This window comes from Bombina bombina, chromosome 10 (genome assembly GCF_027579735.1).
Source record: "Bombina bombina isolate aBomBom1 chromosome 10, aBomBom1.pri, whole genome shotgun sequence".
NCBI classification, from domain to species: Eukaryota; Metazoa; Chordata; class Amphibia; order Anura; family Bombinatoridae; genus Bombina; species Bombina bombina.
In genome coordinates this window covers 61,374,205-61,398,050 of record NC_069508.1, presented here as the reverse complement: position 1 = coordinate 61,398,050, position 23,846 = coordinate 61,374,205, and the positions used below count along the sequence as shown (strand labels likewise).

General features: G+C 37.0%; 1 protein-coding gene across 1 annotated transcript in view; it reads right to left on the bottom strand.

Moving 5' to 3' along the window:
• The window catches only part of LOC128641456 (cyclic AMP-dependent transcription factor ATF-6 alpha), a 351,342-nt gene that overhangs the window by 317,240 nt on the left and 10,256 nt on the right, over positions 1-23,846 (bottom strand). Inside the window, exons 2-3 of the mRNA XM_053694096.1 lie at positions 4,511-4,587; positions 4,337-4,424 (exon numbers count right to left, since the gene is read on the bottom strand). Of these exons, the coding sequence (XP_053550071.1) occupies positions 4,337-4,424; positions 4,511-4,587 (165 nt within the window). The remainder of the gene's footprint in view (positions 1-4,336; positions 4,425-4,510; positions 4,588-23,846) is intronic.

The window sequence follows — 23,846 nt, the reverse complement described above, 5'->3', positions numbered from 1 at the left end:
GATTAAAAGACCGGGCACCCAGAGTCTGAACCAAACAAATAACCCTTGAGGAACAACCACAAGAGTACTCCAATCTGAAGATGACCTTGCACCAAAGTTGATGCAATCACAGCCATGCCTGCACGGGGTCTTAAACACTGATCTCCCATGTAAGTATCCCAAAGACTGAACTCATCCCCAACGGGCCTCTCAGATCCACACCCACCAAATAAGATGAAGGCCGGACCCAAAAGAGATCAGAACTCAAAACTAGAAAGTGATCTCTGTTTGAGAGAATATGACAGTCTCTAAAGACCCACTCTGGATCAATCTCCGGGGGCCCCTACTGCTCAAGGAATTGACGAATGAACGAGCATCCTAAAACTCCTAGCAGGCGACAACTCAACCGAATTGCCCAAGCAGGGGCAACCGTACATATGTAACAGAGTCACATGCAATCCCCCAGATCCCCAAAATTATAGGATCAGAAAAGGATATCGTAAGAAAAACGGAGCCTAAGGACCGGATTTCCTCCATCAGACGACAGGAAGACTGACCCCAAGGAAAGAGGCCCTGTCGAAAGAGAAAGGGACTAATCAGGACAATGCAATCCGGAATGAAATACCATCGAGGAGAAGTAACCCCCCCCAAACCAGGTATGGAAGATCTCTATGGAGACATCTGAACCCCCTCCTCCATCGAAGGGGAGAACCAAAGGACATCAGGAAACCTCAAGTATACCGTCATAGCAGGATCCGTAACTCCAGCTAACCCTGCTAGCTATGCAGGGACAGGACACCAGGACTGAGTACAGCAAACATCTGACGCCCCACCCGGATGAATAAAATTAAGACCAGCCTAACATCTAGGATAGAAGGGCCTTCATAACAAGAAGTAAGCAAACTCAGTACCCAAACAGGACCAGCCCCTTGTCAAAAGCACAACGTGTCTCATATGGGCCACAAAATCGCTAGTATCAAATCCCAGAGAAGAAAAAGTTTTCTAAAAGGGAAAAACTACAATAGTCTTAAGCCTACGAAAAAAAAAAAAAAAAAAACAATATCCTAACCGGATAAAAATAAAGGAAGGCAGCACCCGCAGGTGAACACCCAGGAAGAATGGACACACTAACAGGACCAGCCAGTCAGAGACCCGATTCCCCCAAAAGATCAGAACTGGGAATGAGATACACACACAAAAAAAAAAAAAAAAAAGAAGATAGACAAGGAGAATGATCGTAATCCCTCCACTTGTCTAACACTGCTTTCCGACTGGAGTAGAAGACTGAGGAACCAGCGACTCGTTCGAATTGGGCTCCTCTAACGCTGCTAACACATGCCTCAGCAGGACAACAAGGCGCGCCAGTCTAAATCGAAAGGCAAGACTCACCTCCGCCGGGGCATCTGACAACCCCGGCCCCGAAGGCTGTACCCCTGAAGCCTCAGGGGACACCGCTTCCCCAGAGGGCTGAACCGATACAGATGATTCCACGCCTGACGGGCCCTGCTTAAAATAACACAGACAAGATCTTCCCGGAAGATTTAAATGCACCAACGCCAAAGATATGGCCATGCAGAACCGTGCAGTAACCTTTGGAGGAAACAAGTCAACTTCTGGAGAAGGGGTAACGGCATTTGGGACACCTGCCTGTGTAGCAACCGAAGGTTCTAGGGAACGCGCCTCACGGGATACAGAATCCTCAGTGGCGGAAGGCTCAACAGACTCTAAGCTCTCCAAATTGGGAGAAAAGAGCACTCTAAAACGGCATACGGAGCATAACTCATGGGGCTGGATCATCCAGGCCCCCACATATTCTTCGCAAGAAGCAGAATCTGAATCAGAGACATCCGTCTCCAAAAAAATCAGAATCCTCTATAATTTGAATATTTAAAATTATGGACAAAAAAAACAAACGGCACCTTACATCCTCAATGGCTGGGGCACTCACCACCTCCTATGACCCAGACAAGTAGAGAAAAATAGACTCTCTCCGCCACCACACGGTCAGGAATACGGAAATGGAAAATAAAAAATGTTCGGTCACAAGGTGCACCATGTAGGCCAAAGAAAAGCGCGCCAATCAAAAAGAACTGCGCAGCTCAAAAAGGCCGGTATGTTCCGTAATAGCCACGAACCCAAGCATCACTACACATAAGCAGACAGAATCACATAACAAACATGATTAAAAGTCCTCCACTGTTCAATAACCACCCTTAGGAGATATTAACCCTTGATTCCATAAAGATAAAGGAGTCCCACTGAGACCCTGCCTACTACATTTACAAACATTCCCACATTGAAGAGGAAAATGAACCAATCTTACCAGAATCTACACTGTGGAACAGTAACACGGGCCTTCAAGTGTGACAGATAGTAGCGTTGCTTCTGACATGGACTTGACTGAAGAAAGCAGGCAGCGCAATACGTCAACGCTGATTGCTTATGGAGCTGTTAATATGAGTCAGGATGGTTTTGCAGAAAGACTCTCCCTGCATCTTCAGACTCTAAATTTCATCCATGCTCTCATTGAGAGGCTGACAGGACTACTTAAAACTCCAGTCCCATTTCAAAGAGTACTATCCTCCATAAGAGACTATCTTGAATCTTCTGACACTTCTCTGCCAACCTCCTGTGACGAAAGGCAAAGAATGACTGGGGGATGAAGGAAGTGGGGGAGGTATTTAAGCCTTTGCCTCCTCCTGGTGGCCAAGTTCTGTATTTCCCAAAAGTAATGAATGCAGCTGTGGAGTCTCCCCGTTTAAGAAGAAAATACTAATAACAAGTGAAGAAAATTGGAATGTAATATATTTACAATAAAAAAAAAAAATTATTAAACATTAAAATGGATAAAAAAAAAAAAAAATTATATATATATATATATATATATATATATATATATATATATATATATATATATATATATATATATATATATACACACACACACACACACATATATATATATACACATATACACACACACACACATACATACACACACACACACACATTTAGACATATGTATACAATACAGCCCTTTAAAGTCAAATACCTTGCCCTATCCCATATACATTTTATCCATTACAAGAACTATTTATATGAATATTTTTTATCAGAAACTGTATATATGAGTGTAACACTTTATTTTAATGCATTTGATTGGTGCACATTTTTTTAACCCTTACAATTTACACAAGGTCTTCATTCACGCTAACCCAACAACCACAAATTCTGTTTGCTCTCAAGCACACCCATTTACTTTCAACTGGTATTATCTGAACAATTTAACACGGTAGCGAAATTGCTTACCACATTTCGTGCTAACAATAATGCGCCACTTGTATTCTAGCCTTAAAAGTTTTGTTTTGTTGGGGTTTATTTTTTTTTATTCATAGGTGTAGATTGCTGTCTGTAATGTATTCTGAACTTTGAGCTACACTGCTTCCCAGACAACAGAGAGTAGTTTCACCAGAGTAATAATTGACTATGTGTTTGCATACACTAGATGTGCATTACAGATTATACTGTGAGTACAGTATTTGTGTGACAATTGTTCATGTGTTTATACTTACTTGTGTATCTCTTAAAGGGACATAATACTCATGCTAAATCACTTGAAAGTGATGCAGCATAACTGTAAAAAGCGGACAAGAAAATATCACCTAAACATCTCTATATAAAAAAAAAGAGAGATATTTTACCTCAAAATTTCTTCAACTCACCAGAGTAAGTGCTGTGTAAACAGTTATACTTCAGCTGCTGTCCAGCTGCAAGTTAAAAAAAAAAAAAAAAACAATAGCCAATCAGCAGTGCTGAGGTAATGGTTTGCCTCATGAGATTTCCTAGAACTTACTTAAACTGAATAAGAAAATAACATGACTGTGCCTGCACTTTACAGATGCACACTCCCTAGCTTGTCCTAGGACAAGCATCCTAACTGGCTGCTAAGAAGTCTCTTTACAGTGGGGTGTTGAGGCAAAATATCTTCCTTTTTTTTACATAGAGCTGTTCGGGTGATGTTTTCTGGTCATCTTTTTACAGCTATGCTGCATCACGTGCTTCGTCATTTGGGTATCATGTCCCTTGAAATGCATATGTAGCCCTCAATAAGACTATACTGTACTTCAAAAATGTGCATGCAGAAGAGTACATATTAAATATGTCATTGGAGTACACTGTGTGTGTGGGTTGTATGGAGGTGAAGATGGTACATTGGGTAATTACTTTGAATGACACATGCACTACTAAATGGTTCACCAACTGTCAATCAGCTTCTCTACATTCTAACAGCCAAACCTACTGCATACAAACTAGAATCTATTACACATGTGGTTATTGCAAAGCTTTAAATACCAACCTAAATAAATCTGCTCACAGCTTTCCAATTGTTCATAGTTCCAAGACATCAGGTCCATATTAAAATCCAGGTTATCAAAATTATTTTGCTGTATAAAAAAAAGAGAAGTTGTTTAAAAAAAAAAATATCAAGACAAACAAAATAAATAAATCATATTTATTACTTGATACTCACAAATGGGTCACTTTTGTCATCATGTAAAAAGTCATCATCACCTACTAAGTCACTCAATTCATCAAAAAGTGAGGAATCTGGAATAAAAAAAAAAAGGATGACTAAACTTCAGGATTATTCCAATATAAGGACTTTCGTCTATGTAATGCCTTTTTATTTTTTCCTAAAATTCTATACGGATGGCATTAAAAAAACAATAAACTCCTTGTAATTACAAGACATCTGCTGTGTTGCTATAGAATATCAGTCAAGTCTTAAAGTTTTTAAAACTAAATTAAAGGGACAGTCAAGTCCAAAATAAACTTTCATGATTCAAAAAGGCAATGTAATTTTAAACAATTTTCCAATTTACTTTTATCACCAATTTTACTTTGTTCTCTTGGTATTCTTAGTTGAAAGCTAAACCTAGGTAGGGTCATATGCTAATTTATTAGACCTTGAAGGCCGCCTCTAATCTGAATGCATTTTGACAGTTTACCACCACTAGAGGGCGTTAGTTCATGTGTGTCATATTGATAACATTGAGCTCACGCATGTGAAGTTGTTACCTAGGAGTCAGCACTGATTGGCTAAAAAGCAAGTCTGTCAAAAGAACTGAAATAAGGGGGCAGCTTGCAGAGGCATAAATACAAGGTAATCAGAAGTTGGTTATGCAAAACTGGGGAGTGGGTAATAAAGGGATTATCTATCTTTTTAAACAACAAAAATTCTGGTGTTGACTGTCCCTTTTTTATTAAAGTTTTTTACTATAGCACCTGTTCTTTTTTTTATCATTCTATATGGACACTATGGGCTCTATTTATCAAGTCCTCCTCTCCCCTTAGGCTATAGGTTCGCACAAGTGAACCTGCCATCCGGAATTATCACACAGCTGTCATCAGACCACTGCTTCCTTGCCCTTCACCGCTTAGGAGGAGAATTTAAATCTCACCAGTCATATTCGCCCCTGCCCGTCCGGCTTCTACCATTGCAAGTGCAAGTCCGGTGAGATAGCTCAGTTGGCAAAATGCCCTGACTACAAAAGCCTGTTCAAAAGATCCAAAGGTCACAGGTTCAAATCCCGGCAGGGACGACTCAGCCCTTCATCCTTCTGAGGTCGATAAAATGAGTACTATTAAATTGGGTAATAATAACAACAACTATTACTATTCAGCTGCTGATTTGTTTAATTCCGAGAGCGAACGCTGAAAAAGCGGTTTGAGTCCCACTGGGAGAAAGGAGCTATATAAATACTAGTTATTATTATTATTATTATAAGTGCGGGCAGGAGCTGTCAATCACCCCGGTCGGAAGAGAAATTCTCCTCCTAAGAAGTGAAGGGCAGGGAAGCAGCGGTCTGATGACAGCTGCGTGATAAATCCTGACTACAGGATGATAAATTGAGCCCTATACTCTAGTATCTCTCTAACCTGATTCTCTCCTGCTTGTACCAAGCCCTGACTCCTGATGAGCTGTGAGTAAAGTGTGTAGCAAGACAGCATGGAGGAAGAAGGTGTCACTCATTCTACCATCGGATGCTGGAGCTCCTGTAGTACCCTGTGATAAAGAGGTTGGATATTCGAGTTGAGGGTACGCCGTGGTTGGAGGTACAGTGCAGTGGTTGGTGTATAGCACCGGAGACACCGTTGGGAGATTCACATACACCTTGTGTTTCTGCAAGCCTGAGACAGTCTAGCTGGGTGTCTTGAGCACTATATGACAGCAGTGCTTGCAAAAGTAAACATGCACGCTCTGGAGACTCCCTAAGTATGCTCTTTAACAAAGTATGCAAAGAGAACAAAATAAAATTGATAATATAAATAAATATAAACAAGGACATGGATGAGACATATTCCTGAAATAAGAAAATGAATTAGGCCATGTTCTTATAAAAAAATTTGCATGAAAATTAAAATATTATGTCCATTGCTTAGATAGAGCATGCAGTTTTTCAATTTATCCCCATTAACAAAATTGACTTTGTTCTCTTGGTATCCTTTGCTGAAAAGCATACTTAGGTAGGCTCAGGAGCTGCAATGTTCTCTACAGAAAATATTGCCAGCCAGGTGGCATTATGCAGTAACCAGGTAGGGGAGGTGTAACACTTTGTAATATGATAACATTTTCTTACATCTAAAGCTTAAAATTAATTGCAAGTTAATTGATAATTTGTGCAGTAAACATTGGAAATGTTTACTTGTAGCTTATTTTACCTGAATACTGACTTACATTTTAGCCTGGTGGTCAGTAAAATCAGCCGAGAGGGTGTACCCATTAAAAAGGTCCTTAGGAGAACAATGAATATGCCTCTTGTCAATAGCTCACCTAGGCTCCAGTAGCAGATTAAGGCTCCGGAGCTGACTTCAACAAGGTTTAAAAGTATGTTTTCCCCTGTGTTAAATGGGTCAATTATAAATGTAACATAACAATCTCACATAGTTTAATGTCCTCTTAAAGGGACATTAAACCAAAAAAAATCTCTCATGATTCAGATAGAGCATACATATGTAATCAACTTTCAAATTTCCTTAATTATTATGATCGATCGATTATTATTATCGATTGTGCTTCATTCTCTTGGAATCCTTTCTTGAAGAAGCAATGCCCTACTGGGAACTAGCTAAACACATTGGTTAGCCAATCACAAGAGGCATATGTGTCAGCCACCAATCAAGTAGCCAGCAAACAGCTCCTGAGCCTATTTAGATATGCTTTTCAAAAAAGAATACCAAGAGTACAAAGCAAATTGGGTAAGCTAATTACATTGGAAAGTTGTTCAAATTTGTGTGCTCTCTCTGAATCGTAAAATAAAAAATTGGGGTTTCATGTCCCTTTAAATTAATTTAAAAGGGACAGTCTACACTAAAATTGTTATGGTTTAAAAAGATAGACAATGCCTTTAGTACCCATTCCCCGGCTTTGCACAACCAACATTTATAACCAACTTTTATAACATTCAAACCTCTAAATTGCTGCCTGTTTCAAAGGCTCTATTGACAGCCTCTTGATCACGATTGTTTATTTATTTTTCACAACAGGAGACTGACTGCTAGTTCATGTGGGCCATATAGATAACGTGTTCACATCCAAGAAGTTTTTTTTACGATTTAGCACAACACAGTACTAAATACAAGACAATAGATAATAAATACAAAAGTCATGTGATCAGGGGGCAGTCTGCAGAAGCTTAGATACAAGGTAATCAGAGAGGTAAAAAGTGTATTAATATAACAGTGTTATACTGGGCAATGGGTAATAAAGGGATTATCTATCTTTTAAAACAATTAAAATTCTATTGTAGACTGTCCCTTTAATTACATCTATGATAATTCCATATCCTTCATCCTCAGTAGGTAAAACCAATCACAAAGAGTAATCATATAATGTAAATACACCAAAGGCAGGGGACGTGCCTGCAATTAGCTAAGCAAAGCAGTTACATTATAAGCCTAGGCAGCATTTCAGACCACTACAAAGCCCACAGTATACTTATTATGACTGATTTAACACAAACTGATTAAAAACAGCCAACTAAGCTAAATGTGTGTTTACTTTCCTTGACATCTAATTTGCAGCCCCTAAAAGGGCACAGGGGTGTGTTTATGCTCCATCAGCTACTTACAGGAAACATATGGGTGTAGCTTTTAGAAACCAAAAACAACATCCTTTTCTAAACAGCAGAGAGAGGGAGAATTGCAGACCACAAAGTGCAGAGTTTGTCTACCCCAGAAGCACCACGTTAGCCTTCAGATAAATGGATTTAGGTCTTATTCTGTCCTTGACTTTCTCAGCACCAAATATTTCACTAGTAAATGATATAATGGAACAGGGGACTAGAAAAATTAAACGGAATATGGAAGTATTAAAGTCATCTCTTCCTTTATATAAAGTGTGGTCCAATACTACAATATGACTTCATTTCAGCAGTCCTGAAAAACTAAAATTTGTTTCCCAAAATGACCAGTATTTATCAAACAAACACACATACATACATTTTGTTTTATTATTTATTTATATATTTATATTTGTGCTCATACGTTTATATACCCTGGCAGAATTTATAATTTCTTGGCCATTTTTCAGAGAATATGAATAACACAAAAACTTTTCTTTCACTCATGGTTAGAGTTTGGCTGAAGCCATTTATTATCAATCAACTGTGTTTACTCTTTTTAAATCGTAATGACAACAGAAACTACCCAAATGACCCTGATCAAAAGTTTACATACCCCAGTTCTTAATACCGTGTATTGCCCCCTTTAACATCAATGACAGCTTAAAGTCTTTTGTGGTATTTGTGGATGAGGCTCTTTATCTTCTCAGATGGTAAAGCTGCCCATTCTTCCTGGCAAAAAGCCTCCAGTTCTTGTAAATTCTTGGGCTGTCTTGCATGAACTGCACGTTTGAGATCTCCCCAGAGTGGCTCAATGATATTGAGGTCAGGAGACTGAGATGGCCACTCCAGAACCTTCACTTTATTCTGCTGTAGCCAATGACAGGTCGACTTGGCCTTGTGTTTAGGATCATTGTCATGTTGGAATGTCCAAGTACGTCCCATGCGCAGTTTCTGGGCTGATGAATGCAAATTTTCCTCCAGAATTTGTTTGATAACATACTGCATTCATCTTGCATTCATCACAGTAGGAATGGTGTAACTTTCATCATAGGCCTTGTTGACTCCTCTCTAAATGTAGCATTTATGGTTGGGGCCAAAAAAGCTAAATTTTGTTCTCATCACTCCAAATGACTTTGTGCCAGAAGGTTTGAGGCTTGTCTCTGTGCTGTTTGGCGTATTGTGGCATTTGCGTAGTAATGGCTTTCTTCTGGCGACTCGACCATGCAGCCCATCTTTCTTCAAGTGCCTCCTTATTGTGCATCTTGAAACAGCCACACCACATGTTTTCAGAAAAGTCCTGTATGTCACCTGAAGTTATTTGTGGGGTTTTCTTTGCATCCCGAACAATTTTCCTGGCAATTGTGGCTGAAATTTTAGTTGGTCTACCTGACCGTGGTTAAGTTTCAACAGAACCCCTCATTTTCCACTTCTTAGAGTTTGAACACTGCTGATTGGCATTCTCAATTCCTTCAAAACAACAAAGGAGGGGGCGCCCTAATAGGGGATAGTCAATAATCCTAATAAGTATATAGGTGACTTAGTCAGTCCTCTATAGCCGTCAATACAGACAAGATATAAATATATATCACACAACCTCATAAGAGAAAGATTGAGTACTGGTGCAAAAGACAATACAGTCTAATATAACAATTGTAACAGCAAAAATAGATATAAAGCACAACCTCCTAAGAGAAAGACAAAGATAGAAAAATGTATAATAATAATAATAATAATAAGCAGGTGATTAGACCTAAATGAGCAATCTCTCACAATGGTTTGTACTTTGATTATTCAATGCACTATATTATATAGATGAAATATGAAATCATATAGTGAGATAGTCTCTATTGATAAAAAATGAAGAGTCACTGAGGTGAAGATCGAGGCAGATATCTGTAGAGATCTAGGCCAGGATCCAAAGCAGCAATTTACAAAGACAAGAGAAGACAGATGCGCCACATGGCCCAATATTGTTTGGTCCAGAATATATTGATAGATGTACAGGGATTGAACTCACATTTGTTTAAGCACCTCAATTAGTGCTATGGAGACAGTCTGGGATCTCTTACAGTCACCCAGGGGACCAAACTCCGGTATTGGTATGATGTCTGTATCAAAACGACATAAAGAGACAAAGGTGCCTATATGGCCTAGTATTGTCTTGACAAGGTAATCAATGTGATAAGATAAAATGGTACTCACAATAGTTGTAGCATCTCATTTGATGCTATAGAGGCAGGATGGGATCAATGTAGTCACCCACCAGACTTATGCAAAGGCCCACTGGATACAGATGGAAGTCAGGAACCACCAGTTGGCAGGAAGACCCAGAATAAGATCCCCCCCTCTCAAACAGAGGGATAGAAGGCAAGCAAACAAGATGGTAGCAAGTGTTCAGGTTATAAAAAAAGTTTTATTAAAATAATAAAAACAGGCAACGCGTTTCTCAGCTCTAGGCTATTTCATCAGGAAGCAAGAACAAGGATTAGTTGGTTTAGGATACGTCATCTGTCAATCAATTAAACAAGATGGCGGGCGGGAGTGCTGCGCTTATCGGCGGAGCAGTTTAAAAGGTAAAAATCTAAGAAAATAAATAGATTTAAAAAAAAATCATGACTTAAACTCCTGCTCGTTTTGATAAGTCTATGCAATGCCGTGAGGCTGTGCTTGTAACTTGACCTTCACTTTAAGTACTTTAATTACTTTACCTGCAAATTTATACTGCAGTGCCTCGCCATCAACCCTTTCTTTTAAGTTTCCGAATTGTACACCTCTGACTCCCCGACACAATTCCTTCTATGAACAAAAAAGAATGGGGTCCAATGGCACTACTTACAATAAAATGAAATTATCCCCTTTATTCTTAATTAACTTATGTGCATTCAGCACATTAGTATGGTAAAGGACGAGGGTGCTATGTAGTAAAGCAGAATTTAAACAAAAAACTGACAGATAGGATGTGTTACCCTATCTGAGATAGACTACATTTGTAGCACTCTGGGGATTACTTAATTAAATAAATTGTGGTAACAGAGAGAGTCGTGCAAAGATGTGCAGAGAACAAAGACAAAACTGTCTGAGTAAGCTAAATAACATTAAAAATTAACTTTTATTAAGGCTTAGTTAAAATTGGAAAACACACACTTAAAAACACTCTTAGGAGCCAAGATAATATTACTTGTTAATCGTATATTAGTTGGTGTGGTGGGTAAAGAATTATCTATAAATAGATAAAGTATATGGTATGGGGGCTAGTAACAATTCTATGTATTCAATATGTACCGGAAATGGCAACTCAAATATGATTGATCAGTATGTTGTTGCCGGTAATTTATTGAATAGTTATATACTTAGGTTCACTAAAATTGATATTGTGAATTTGCTGTAGAATTAGTGTGTTACTTAATACGTTACAGTACACTTGTGCATATATAGTTAAGAGGCTTGAGTGATTATACACTTTTATTCATTGTGCGTGAAGTCAGAGACTTTATATAGAATCCCTTTAAATTAGTCTTAATTTTCTATACGCATCTATATGTGTGGCTGTATTCAAGCCTACACTACACAAATAAAGGCTTCATGCTTTATATTTAATAATGTCTTCTATATTGGATATACACAGTCTGGCGGGTATACACTTTGTTATATAAAGTATCAGTGAAATTGGAGATCACCCCTTATGATAATGTTGTCACCGTTAGTAATAAGGTATTTCGATATTATTGTATCTTATATAAGAAATTATTCCAAATAAAGCGATAGAATTCATATAACCTTCTTAAGGTTCCATTATGTTTGTCCCTCTAGGTGCAAGAATACCCAATATTTGGGACTGGGACCTTAGTAGTTATTGTTATATTAGAGTCAAAATAAGATTCTTGTTTTGAAGTATCGCTGTGGGTGTTTATTACAGGGTGATAAACACTAGGTGAATAGCGTTCCTGTTCTTATATAGAGCAGACAGATATAGTGACTCAGTTCTAAAATATGCCTTTGAGTAAATGGCAAAATATCAAATGCTCTGAGTAGTAAAAAGAGTGACCGCTATTGTATAAGCTGCACGGCACATGCGTAATGTTACAACCCAGCAGACATAGTTAGTAAAGAAATATATACAAGATTTCAGTTTAGCATAACCAAATGAGACATTATTAGTGCGGTATTGAGCCCTGTGTAGTCACAATTGACTAAAAGTAGTGTGAGTACTGCTAACGGTTAAATTCTCTAGCAACTTGTATGAACGTCAGCGTTCTGCCCCCATTAACCACTCCCAACTGCTAAAGGTATATTACGGCTCAAATTGTATAAATCTATCAAGGTTCCTAAGGCTAGCTAAAAATACATGAGCTCCAAGGGCTCATCACCAGTACCCTAGCGTCCCTAACGTCCCTAACATGTTTCGCCTCGCGGCTTTTTCAAAGGGTGAGCGCGCCGCTCACATACTGGTCTTTTAAAGCCTAATGGTCACACCTCCTGGGTGACGATTTTTGCTAACAGCCAATCCTCATCCTCTACTGTGTAGAGACCGCCTATCATTACGATTGAAGTTTAGAGTTGTCTAATTTGTTGCTAGTAATAAAAGTAACTTTGTTGTAATGTTGAAGTTATAAAATCAACTTAGTTATAAGATCAAATGAGTTATGTTGAAGTTATAGGATCAAATGAGTTCTCGTAGCCTTATATATGGACTTAATGCTCAGCCATGAATTTAAAACTTCATTTTATTTCTTCCTTAGATTGAAGCACTGTATTCCCTAAACTATGTGATACTGTGTAGTGAATTAACCCTATAGGAGCCGCCGTGAACTTGTGCTATGTATTGCCGACCTGCATTGTGACTGCTTTGTTTATATTATAACTTAATTACTTATGCTGGTATATACCACAATGTTGTGTAATATTAAATAAAATTGCTCAGTGTAAATGTTTAGTGAAGCATGCCACTGTGCTGTGTTTTAAAATAAATACTTGTGACTTTAATTGTAAAACAGTGCTAAAATTAATATATGCTACTAAAATTGTGTCAAAGAAATAGTGACTTGGTGTGTATTGTGTGCAGACTGTGGAGGCTAATGTAAAAAGGATGAATTTTTATTAATAATAAACACCGCTGGTGTGTAAAAGTTACAGTGAATTATGTGCTTAAGACTTATATAGTGTTGATGAATAAAATAATGAGGACTATCATAAACTAATCCTTATATAACTAGTGCGTACAGTTGTACACTTGAATGTGATTATGGATGTCCTTATTTTAATTGTGAACATTTTTTTAGTATATGGCGATGTTAGGATTGAATTTGAATTTAATTTATAAGGCAAGAGGCAGAAATTATTTCTACCTTCAACATACAAATAGTTTGGTTGAAATTAGATCTTGAGATACTGGAGGTTAATAAAAAGATGTTTAGAGGGTTAGGCTGTGTTATCATGAATTTGTGCTGTTCATTGCACTTTTTTACAGAAAAGGGGAGAGATTGTTACACTCATTTAACCCTGATGGGTAAACTGTGTTAAGGATAAAAATCCATTTACTTTCAGCTTTTTGAAGGGTTTTTTCTACATCTCCACCTCTGATCCCCAGCTTAACTCTTTGTATTCCAAAACATTTTAAATCACTTTGTTTTGAATTGTGTTTATACAAAAAGTGTCTGGCCACCGAGGTGAGTTGTTTTCCTGCTTGTAAGTCCTTTTTGGCATTTTTGATGTTCCTCAAGTGTTCTTGCAACCTTACTCTTATTTTTATGGTTGTCATGCCAACATAGAACAGGTTACAGTTGCAGCGTAATGCGTATATTACCCCTTCAGTTTGGCAGTTGATGTGTGCATTTACTTTGTGTGGTTTGTTGAACCGATCATGTATTGTTTGTAATTTCAGCATAAAGCTGCATGTGGTACAGGTTCCACATTTAAAGGAACCGTTGGTAAAAGCACTTTTAGTTTTTTCACTAGCAAGGTGACTAGGACTGATAATGTCCTTTAGATTGCGGGTTCTTCTATATCCTGTCTGTATTTTATCACCCAAGATTGTTTTTAGTTTGGGGTCAGACATTAGGATGTACCAGTTGGATTGAAACAGAGATTTTATGTAGTTACTTTTTGGATTATAGGTTGAAATGAACCTTATCTGATCATCCTTAGGTTTTGCTCTTTTTTGGAGTAGTTCTTTTCGATCAGTTGTTCTCGCTCTGAATTCTGCCCTTTTAATTGCCCTTTTGCTATAACCTCTTGATAGTAAACGTTCAGTGAGTTCTTTTGCTCTCTTATTATAGTTAGATTCAGAAGAGCAGTTTCTCCTCATTCTTAAGAATTCAGCTATAGGAAGTGCCTGTATAGTGTTTGGGGCATGGGCACTGGAGCTGTGTAGAACACTGTTTGTGGCTGTTATTTTCCTGTGTACATCCATGGATAATGTTCCATCCTCTGATTTTGAAATTTCTAAATCCAAAAAGTTTACTTTCACTTGACTGGCTTCATAAGTCAATTTAACATTAAATTGGTTTGTATTTAGGTCAAGAAGGAAAGAATCTAGTTCTTCTTTTGAACCCTCCCATAGGAACAGCACATCGTCTATATATCTTACCCAGAAAGGGATTTTTTCCAGGTACTGTGAATTAGTGTTAGAAAAGACGTGTTTTTGCTCCCACCACCCTAAGAAAAGGTTGGCATAGGTGGGAGCACATGCTGTACCCATCGCGGTACCTCTTGTTTGTAGATAGAACCCGTTATTGAAAGTGAAATAATTATGTTTTAATACGAATTGTAATAGTGCAAGTGTGAATTCATCATGAATCGGTTCTTCTTCTGAGCCCATTTCTAGGAACCAACGTACTGCCTCGATTCCTAGCTCATGTTTGATACAAGTGTACAAAGATTCGACATCTGCTGTCACAAGCCATGTTTGTTCAGAAATATGAATATTATCCAGTTGATTTAGGACATCAGTGGTATCTTGAACATAAGAAGTAATTTGAGTGAGATAATTCCTAAGTCTGTAGTCTACATATTTACTAGCCTTTTCAGTGAGGCTATTTATTCCGGATACTATAGGGCGCCCTGGAGGGTGGGTTTGGTTTTTGTCTATCTTTGGAATTAGGTAAAAAGTAGCAACAGTTGGATTGGATACTTTTAGAAATTGATATTCTTTGTTGTTAATAATATTGTCATTTTTGGCTCCTTCTATTAGGTTTGAGTATATTTGAAGGTATTCATTTGTGGGGTTATAATTCAGTTTGGTATAACAAGAATTATCCCTTAGTTGTTTGTCTGTTTCTAGACGATACATTTTAAGTGGCCATAAGACAATATTACCTCCTTTGTCAGAATTTCTAATGATCGTGTCTTTCCACATTTGCATTTCTTTTAATGCTTTGCGTTCCTTAGATGTTAAGTTCCCATTAGTTTTTGTCTCTGGGATTTGTAGGATTTTCTCACATATGATATCACTGAAAACTTGCAGTTGAGAACATTGGTTGATGTTAGGCATGAATTTAGATTTATTTTTAATTTTATCACGCCATTTTGTCTCATTTGTATAATCAGGAGCTATACTGTCTAAACCACACCAACTAATATACGATTAACAAGTAATATTATCTTGGCTCCTAAGAGTGTTTTTAAGTGTGTGTTTTCCAATTTTAACTAAGCCTTAATAAAAGTTAATTTTTAATGTTATTTAGCTTACTCAGACAGTTTTGTCTTTGTTCTCTGCACATCTTTGCACGACTCTCTCTGTTACCACAATTTATTTAATTAAGTAATCCCCAGAGTGCTACAAATGTAGTCTATCTCAGATAGGGTAACACATCCTGTCAGTTTTTTGTTTAAATTCTGCTTTACTACATAGCACCCTCGTCCTTTACAATACTAATGTGCTGAATGCACATAAGTTAATTAAGAATAAAGGGGATAATTTCATTTTATTGTAAGTAGTGCCATTGGACCCCATTCTTTTTTTGTTCAAGTACAGTTTAGCCTGGCAACAGGTTTCCAATCCAATAGAGCACACAACAGGTAGTATTATACCAAATCAACAAACATGACTTCAAAGTGGGAAACAGATAGAAAATCTAGACAAGAAAAGAGAGAAATAGATTTAAATTCTGTGTTTGAGAATCAATCAGAAAATACTACAATTAGCCCAGACTCCATGAACCAAGCACTAAAAGATATTCACAAGCTAATGTTTAAGCAGGACAAATTGTGGTGGAACCATCACTTTTTCGAAAAATATATAGAACTCAAACTCATACCTAGAGGTCTGAGAATTCAGCTTTTTCCTGCTTTTGAGTTTCGCAATCCAGAACATAATCAAGAATGGGAAACAGCACTTTCAGAATGTTCGGTAAAACTAATGCGAATCTTAATTAAACATGACAAAGAAGAATATGAGCTATTAGAAACTAAAGTACAAGAACTAAACACAAAACTACAAGAATATGAAACACTTAAAGAATTCGAATCAGCATATAAACAGTACCAGAAAGAGTTAGACAAATATGAGGCAGAAATTAAACTTACGAAACAAGGCAAACTAGGCAGAGATAAATCTGATTATGCCAATAACAGAGTTTACAAATGGAAAAAGAGATTCAATGCGAACAATCCCAAACCATCGAAAGTCACTATTATACAAAGTGATGTCTCGGATACAGAGGGGGAAGACTCAGAAACCCCTGAATCTGATACCGAACCACAAACCTCGACAAGGGGGACTAACATAAGAATCACAAGGGGTAAAAGGAAAGATTTTTTAGGACAAAGTGCCTCTTCCGATTTAGACATACCAGAAGAGGCAGGGGGAAGACCAAAAAGGAACAACAAAAGTCAGCCATCAAACAAAACCAACAAAAAGGGCTGGAAACCATATCAGAGACCCCCAAGTCCGTTCTCACAGATGAGAATGACTCATTGAGGATAATCAACCTTTCCCAAAAACTATTGACAGATGATCACAAAAAAGTACTCTCTAAAGGTATGACCTTCTGCCCGACTCCTGAAATAGATAAATTTGAATTAGTCAAAGATGTACAATTATACATCCGAAAAATTGCCTTAAAAAGACTCTTTCTGAACAAATCTCAAGAAACAACTCATTCTGAAAACAATTCACTCTCAGCAGAAGAGAGAATTACTCTGACCAACCTAGAGGACTTACTTGCAGAAAATGAGACTTTAGACAGTATAGCTCCTGACTATACAAATGAGACAAAATGGCGTGATAAAATTAAAAATAAATCTAAATTCATGCCTAACATCAACCAATGTTCTCAACTGCAAGTTTTCAGTGATATCATATGTGAGAAAATCCTACAAATCCCAGAGACAAAAACTAATGGGAACTTAACATCTAAGGAACGCAAAGCATTAAAAGAAATGCAAATGTGGAAAGACACGATCATTAGAAATTCTGACAAAGGAGGTAATATTGTCTTATGGCCACTTAAAATGTATCGTCTAGAAACAGACAAACAACTAAGGGATAATTCTTGTTATACCAAACTGAATTATAACCCCACAAATGAATACTTTCAAATATACTCAAACCTAATAGAAGGAGCCAAAAATGACAATATTATTAACAACAAAGAATATCAATTTCTAAAAGTATCCAATCCAACTGTTGCTACTTTTTACCTAATTCCAAAGATACACAAAAACCAAACCCACCCTCCAGGGCGCCCTATAGTATCCGGAATAAATAGCCTCACTGAAAAGGCTAGTAAATATGTAGACTACAGACTTAGGAATTATCTCACTCAAATTACTTCTTATGTTCAAGATACCACTGATGTCCTAAATCAACTGGATAATATTCATATTTCTGAACAAACATGGCTTGTGACAGCAGATGTCGAATCTTTGTACACTTGTATCAAACATGAGCTAGGAATCGAGGCAGTACGTTGGTTCCTAGAAATGGGCTCAGAAGAAGAACCGATTCATGATGAATTCACACTTGCAGTATTACAATTCGTATTAAAACATAATTATTTCACTTTCAATAACGGGTTCTATCTACAAACAAGAGGTACCGCGATGGGTACAGCATGTGCTCCCACCTATGCCAACCTTTTCTTAGGGTGGTGGGAGCAAAAACACGTCTTTTCTGACACTAATTCACAGTACCTGGAAAAAATCCCTTTCTGGGTAAGATATATAGACGACATGCTGTTCCTATGGGAGGGTTCAAAAGAAGAACTAGATTCTTTCCTTCTTGACCTAAATACAAACCAATTTAATGTTAAATTGACTTATGAAGCCAGTCAAGTGAAAGTAAACTTTTTGGATTTAGAAATTTCAAAATCAGAGGATGGAACATTATCCATGGATGTACACAGGAAAATAACAGCCACAAACAGTGTTCTACACAGCTCCAGTGCCCATGCCCCAAACACTATACAGGCACTTCCTATAGGTGAATTCTTAAGAATGAGGAGAAACTGCTCTTCTGAATCTAACTATAATAAGAGAGCAAAAGAACTCACTGAACGTTTACTATCAAGAGGTTATAGCAAAAGGGCAATTAAAAGGGCAGAATTCAGAGCGAGAACAACTGATCGAAAAGAACTACTCCAAAAAAGAGCAAAACCTAAGGATGATCAGATAAGGTTCATTTCAACCTATAATCCAAAAAGTAACTACATAAAATATCTGTTTCAATCCAACTGGCACATCCTAATGTCTGACCCCAAACTAAAAACAATCTTGGGTGATAAAATACAGACAGGATATAGAAGAACCCGCAATCTAAAGGACATTATCAGTCCTAGTCACCTTGCTAGTGAAAAAACTAAAAGTGCTTTTACCAACGGTTCCTTTAAATGTGGAACCTGTACCACATGCAGCTTTATGCTGAAATTACAAACAATACATGATCGGTTCAACAAACCACACAAAGTAAATGCACACATCAACTGCCAAACTGAAGGGGTAATATACGCATTACGCTGCAACTGTAACCTGTTCTATGTTGGCATGACAACCAGAAAAATAAGAGTAAGGTTGCAAGAACACTTGAGGAACATCAAAAATGCCAAAAAGGACTTACAAGCAGGAAAACAACTCACCTCGGTGGCCAGACACTTTTTGTATAAACACAATTCAAAACAAAGTGATTTAAAATGTTTTGGAATACAAAGAGTTAAGCTGGGGATCAGAGGTGGAGATGTAGAAAAAACCCTTCAAAAAGCTGAAAGTAAATGGATTTTTATCCTTAACACAGTTTACCCATCAGGGTTAAATGAGTGTAACAATCTCTCCCCTTTTCTGTAAAAAAGTGCAATGAACAGCACAAATTCATGATAACACAGCCTAACCCTCTAAACATCTTTTTATTAACCGCCAGTATCTCAAGATCTAATTTCAACCAAACTATTTGTATGTTGAAGGTAGAAATAATTTCTGCCTCTTGCCTTATAAATTAAATTCAAATTCAATCCTAACATCGCCATATACTAAAAAAATGTTCACAATTAAAATAAGGACATCCATAATCACATTCAAGTGTACAACTGTACGCACTAGTTATATAAGGATTAGTTTATGATAGTCCTCATTATTTTATTCATCAACACTATATAAGTCTTAAGCACATAATTCACTGTAACTTTTACACACCAGCGGTGTTTATTATTAATAAAAATTCATCCTTTTTACATTAGCCTCCACAGTCTGCACACAATACACACCAAGTCACTATTTCTTTGACACAATTTTAGTAGCATATATTAATTTTAGCACTGTTTTACAATTAAAGTCACAAGTATTTATTTTAAAACACAGCACAGTGGCATGCTTCACTAAACATTTACACTGAGCAATTTTATTTAATATTACACAACATTGTGGTATATACCAGCATAAGTAATTAAGTTATAATATAAACAAAGCAGTCACAATGCAGGTCGGCAATACATAGCACAAGTTCACGGCGGCTCCTATAGGGTTAATTCACTACACAGTATCACATAGTTTAGGGAATACAGTGCTTCAATCTAAGGAAGAAATAAAATGAAGTTTTAAATTCATGGCTGAGCATTAAGTCCATATATAAGGCTACGAGAACTCATTTGATCCTATAACTTCAACATAACTCATTTGATCTTATAACTAAGTTGATTTTATAACTTCAACATTACAACAAAGTTACTTTTATTACTAGCAACAAATTAGACAACTCTAAACTTCAATCGTAATGATAGGCGGTCTCTACACAGTAGAGGATGAGGATTGGCTGTTAGCAAAAATCGTCACCCAGGAGGTGTGACCATTAGGCTTTAAAAGACCAGTATGTGAGCGGCGCGCTCACCCTTTGAAAAAGCCGCGAGGCGAAACATGTTAGGGACGCTAGGGTACTGGTGATGAGCCCTTGGAGCTCATGTATTTTTAGCTAGCCTTAGGAACCTTGATAGATTTATACAATTTGAACCGTAATATACCTTTAGCAGTTGGGAGTGGTTAATGGGGGCAGAACGCTGACGTTCATACAAGTTGCTAGAGAATTTAACCGTTAGCAGTACTCACACTACTTTTAGTCAATTGTGACTACACAGGGCTCAATACCGCACTAATAATGTCTCATTTGGTTATGCTAAACTGAAATCTTGTATATATTTCTTTACTAACTATGTCTGCTGGGTTGTAACATTACGCATGTGCCGTGCAGCTTATACAATAGCGGTCACTCTTTTTACTACTCAGAGCATTTGATATTTTGCCATTTACTCAAAGGCATATTTTAGAACTGAGTCACTATATCTGTCTGCTCTATATAAGAACAGGAACGCTATTCACCTAGTGTTTATCACCCTGTAATAAACACCCACAGCGATACTTCAAAACAAGAATCTTATTTTGACTCTAATATAACAATAACTACTAAGGTCCCAGTCCCAAATATTGGGTATTCTTGCACCTAGAGGGACAAACATAATGGAACCTTAAGAAGGTTATATGAATTCTATCGCTTTATTTGGAATAATTTCTTATATAAGATACAATAATATCGAAATACCTTATTACTAACGGTGACAACATTATCATAAGGGGTGATCTCCAATTTCACTGATACTTTATATAACAAAGTGTATACCCGCCAGACTTTGTATATCCAATATAGAAGACATTATTAAATATAAAGAATGAAGCCTTTATTTGTGTAGTGTAGGCTTGAATACAGCCACACATATAGATGCGTATAGAAAATTAAGAGTAATTTAAAGGGATTCTATATAAAGTCTCTGACTTCACGCACAATGAATAAAAGTGTATAATCACTCAAGCCCCTTAACTATATATGCACAAGTGTACTGTAACGTATTAAGTAACACACTAATTCTACAGCAAATTCACAATATCAATTTTAGTGAACCTAAGTATATAACTATTCAATAAATTACCGGCAACAACATACTGATCAATCATATTTGAGTTGCCATTTCCGGTACATATTGAATACATAGAATTGTTACTAGCCCCCATACCATATACTTTATCTATTTATAGATAATTCTTTACCCACCACACCAACTAATATACGATTAACAAGTAATATTATCTTGGCTCCTAAGAGTGTTTTTAAGTGTGTGTTTTCCAATTTTAACTAAGCCTTAATAAAAGTTAATTTTTAATGTTATTTAGCTTACTCAGACAGTTTTGTCTTTGTTCTCTGCACATCTTTGCACGACTCTCTCTGTTACCACAATTTATTTAATTAAGTAATCCCCAGAGTGCTACAAATGTAGTCTATCTCAGATAGGGTAACACATCCTGTCTGTCAGTTTTTTGTTACAATTCCTTCTATGGCTGTATCTATATCCACCTTTGATTTGGTATAATTACAAGACTTTAACAGTCATTATCTGCTGGAGCATGCCTAGAAGCAAATAAGCTGCTGTCAACTATGATGAAATACAATGCCTGTGTTTCTGATGCTAAACATTGATAAGGGGGGGGGGGGGGGAAATCAGACTACTCCAGACAGCATGGCTATGTAACTAATTGTGCTTATTTTTGAAAATTATTTTAAAATACTCGCTAGCAATTTTTAAACAATTTTTTTATGCAAACTATTTTTACTTAATTAGCCCTTTTAGGATATGCACAAATCTCAACCTGTTTTATGGCACTTTAAAAATGAAATGCACATGTTTTTTCTATCCCCTTAATTGTGTGGCTGGGTCCTCAGAACTCTTAAATTTAAAGAATAAAATGTCTTGTCGGGAGGCGGGTGGGCCCTTCTCTACAGAAAAAATAAAATAAAAAAAAGGGACAGGGAGGGATAAGGCAGCTACACTACAGAAAAGGGTTTTGGGGGTCTGGGGTGCCCTAACTAATGATCGCAGGAGGTGGGGGGTACACTACAGAAAATAAAATAAAAAAAAATATTAAAAAACAAACAAAAAACGTTTATAGTTACTGGCAGACAGCTGCCAGTACCTAAGATAGTGGATAATAGTTAGAGGGGGGAGGTTTAGAGAGCTATTTGGGGGGGGATCTTACACTACAGAAAATAAAAAATATTTTATTTAAAAAAAAAAAAAATTGAAAAAAAATGTCATACTGTCAGACTGTCTGCCAGTACCTAAGATGGGGGTGACCAGTGGTTGTGGGAGGAAAGAGTGCTGTTTGGGAGGGATCAGGGGTTGGTAAGAGTCAGGTGGGAGGGTAATCTCTACACTAAAGCTAAAGTTAACCTTTTAAAGCTACCTAATTTACCCCATCACTGCCGGGAATAATACACGTGTGGTGCGCAGCTGCAATTAGCAGCCTTCTAATTACCAAAAAGCAATGGCAAAGCCAAATATGTCTGCTATTTCTGAACAAAGGGGATCTGAGAGAAACGTTTACAACCATTTGTGTCATGATTACACAAGCAGTATGTAAATAATTCCAGTAAGAAACCAAAAAGTTTGTAAAAAAAATTAACAATTTTTTTTTGTTTGATCGCATTTGGCAGTGAAATGATGGCATGAAATATACCAAAATGGGCCTAGATCAATAACTTGGGCTGTCTACTTAAAAATATATATAGTTTTGTCAGATAAATAAAAAAAAAAAAAAGGCTCTATTTCTGTTTAAATAGAGTGATGGCAAAAATGCTAGAAATTCTGTATTTTGGGCAAGTTTTTCTCTGAAAGTCCTGGTAGTGAAGGGGTTAAGCACCCGTGTGGCGCTTGGCAAATTGTCAGTAAAGTGTGGTGTGTGGGTGATTGGAATCTTAACTTGGATCAAACATACTGTGGCATTCGAGCACCTTCTTTGTTTTTACACATCCTATAGTAGTTCCTTTAACTATTTGCAGCCTAGGTTGCTGGGATTGCAGTGAGTTTCATCAGCCTTTATGCATTCATTTTCTGCTTTACTTGCAAAACAGAAATAGTCAACAGCAATGATATAATCAGTGCACAACAAAAAAAGCACAATGTAAAAGTATTAATTGAACATTAAAATGTAAGAAGGAACGGGGTTGAGCCCACTATATAGATATGAAAGTCAAAAATATACCAGTGTACTGCTGCAAGACACTTGGCTGATTCAGCCATAATAATAATAATAATAATAATAATCTTATTCGCCACGCTAGTTCCACATCTGAGTTGTGCAACTAGCTACTGAACAGTTCTTATTCTATGTGTTTAATTTAACGAATTAGAGCATACAATGTTTTACTATTATGGCCCTTTAAACTAATATGCCAATATGACAGCACACTTAGCTACTGATTGTCACTCTATA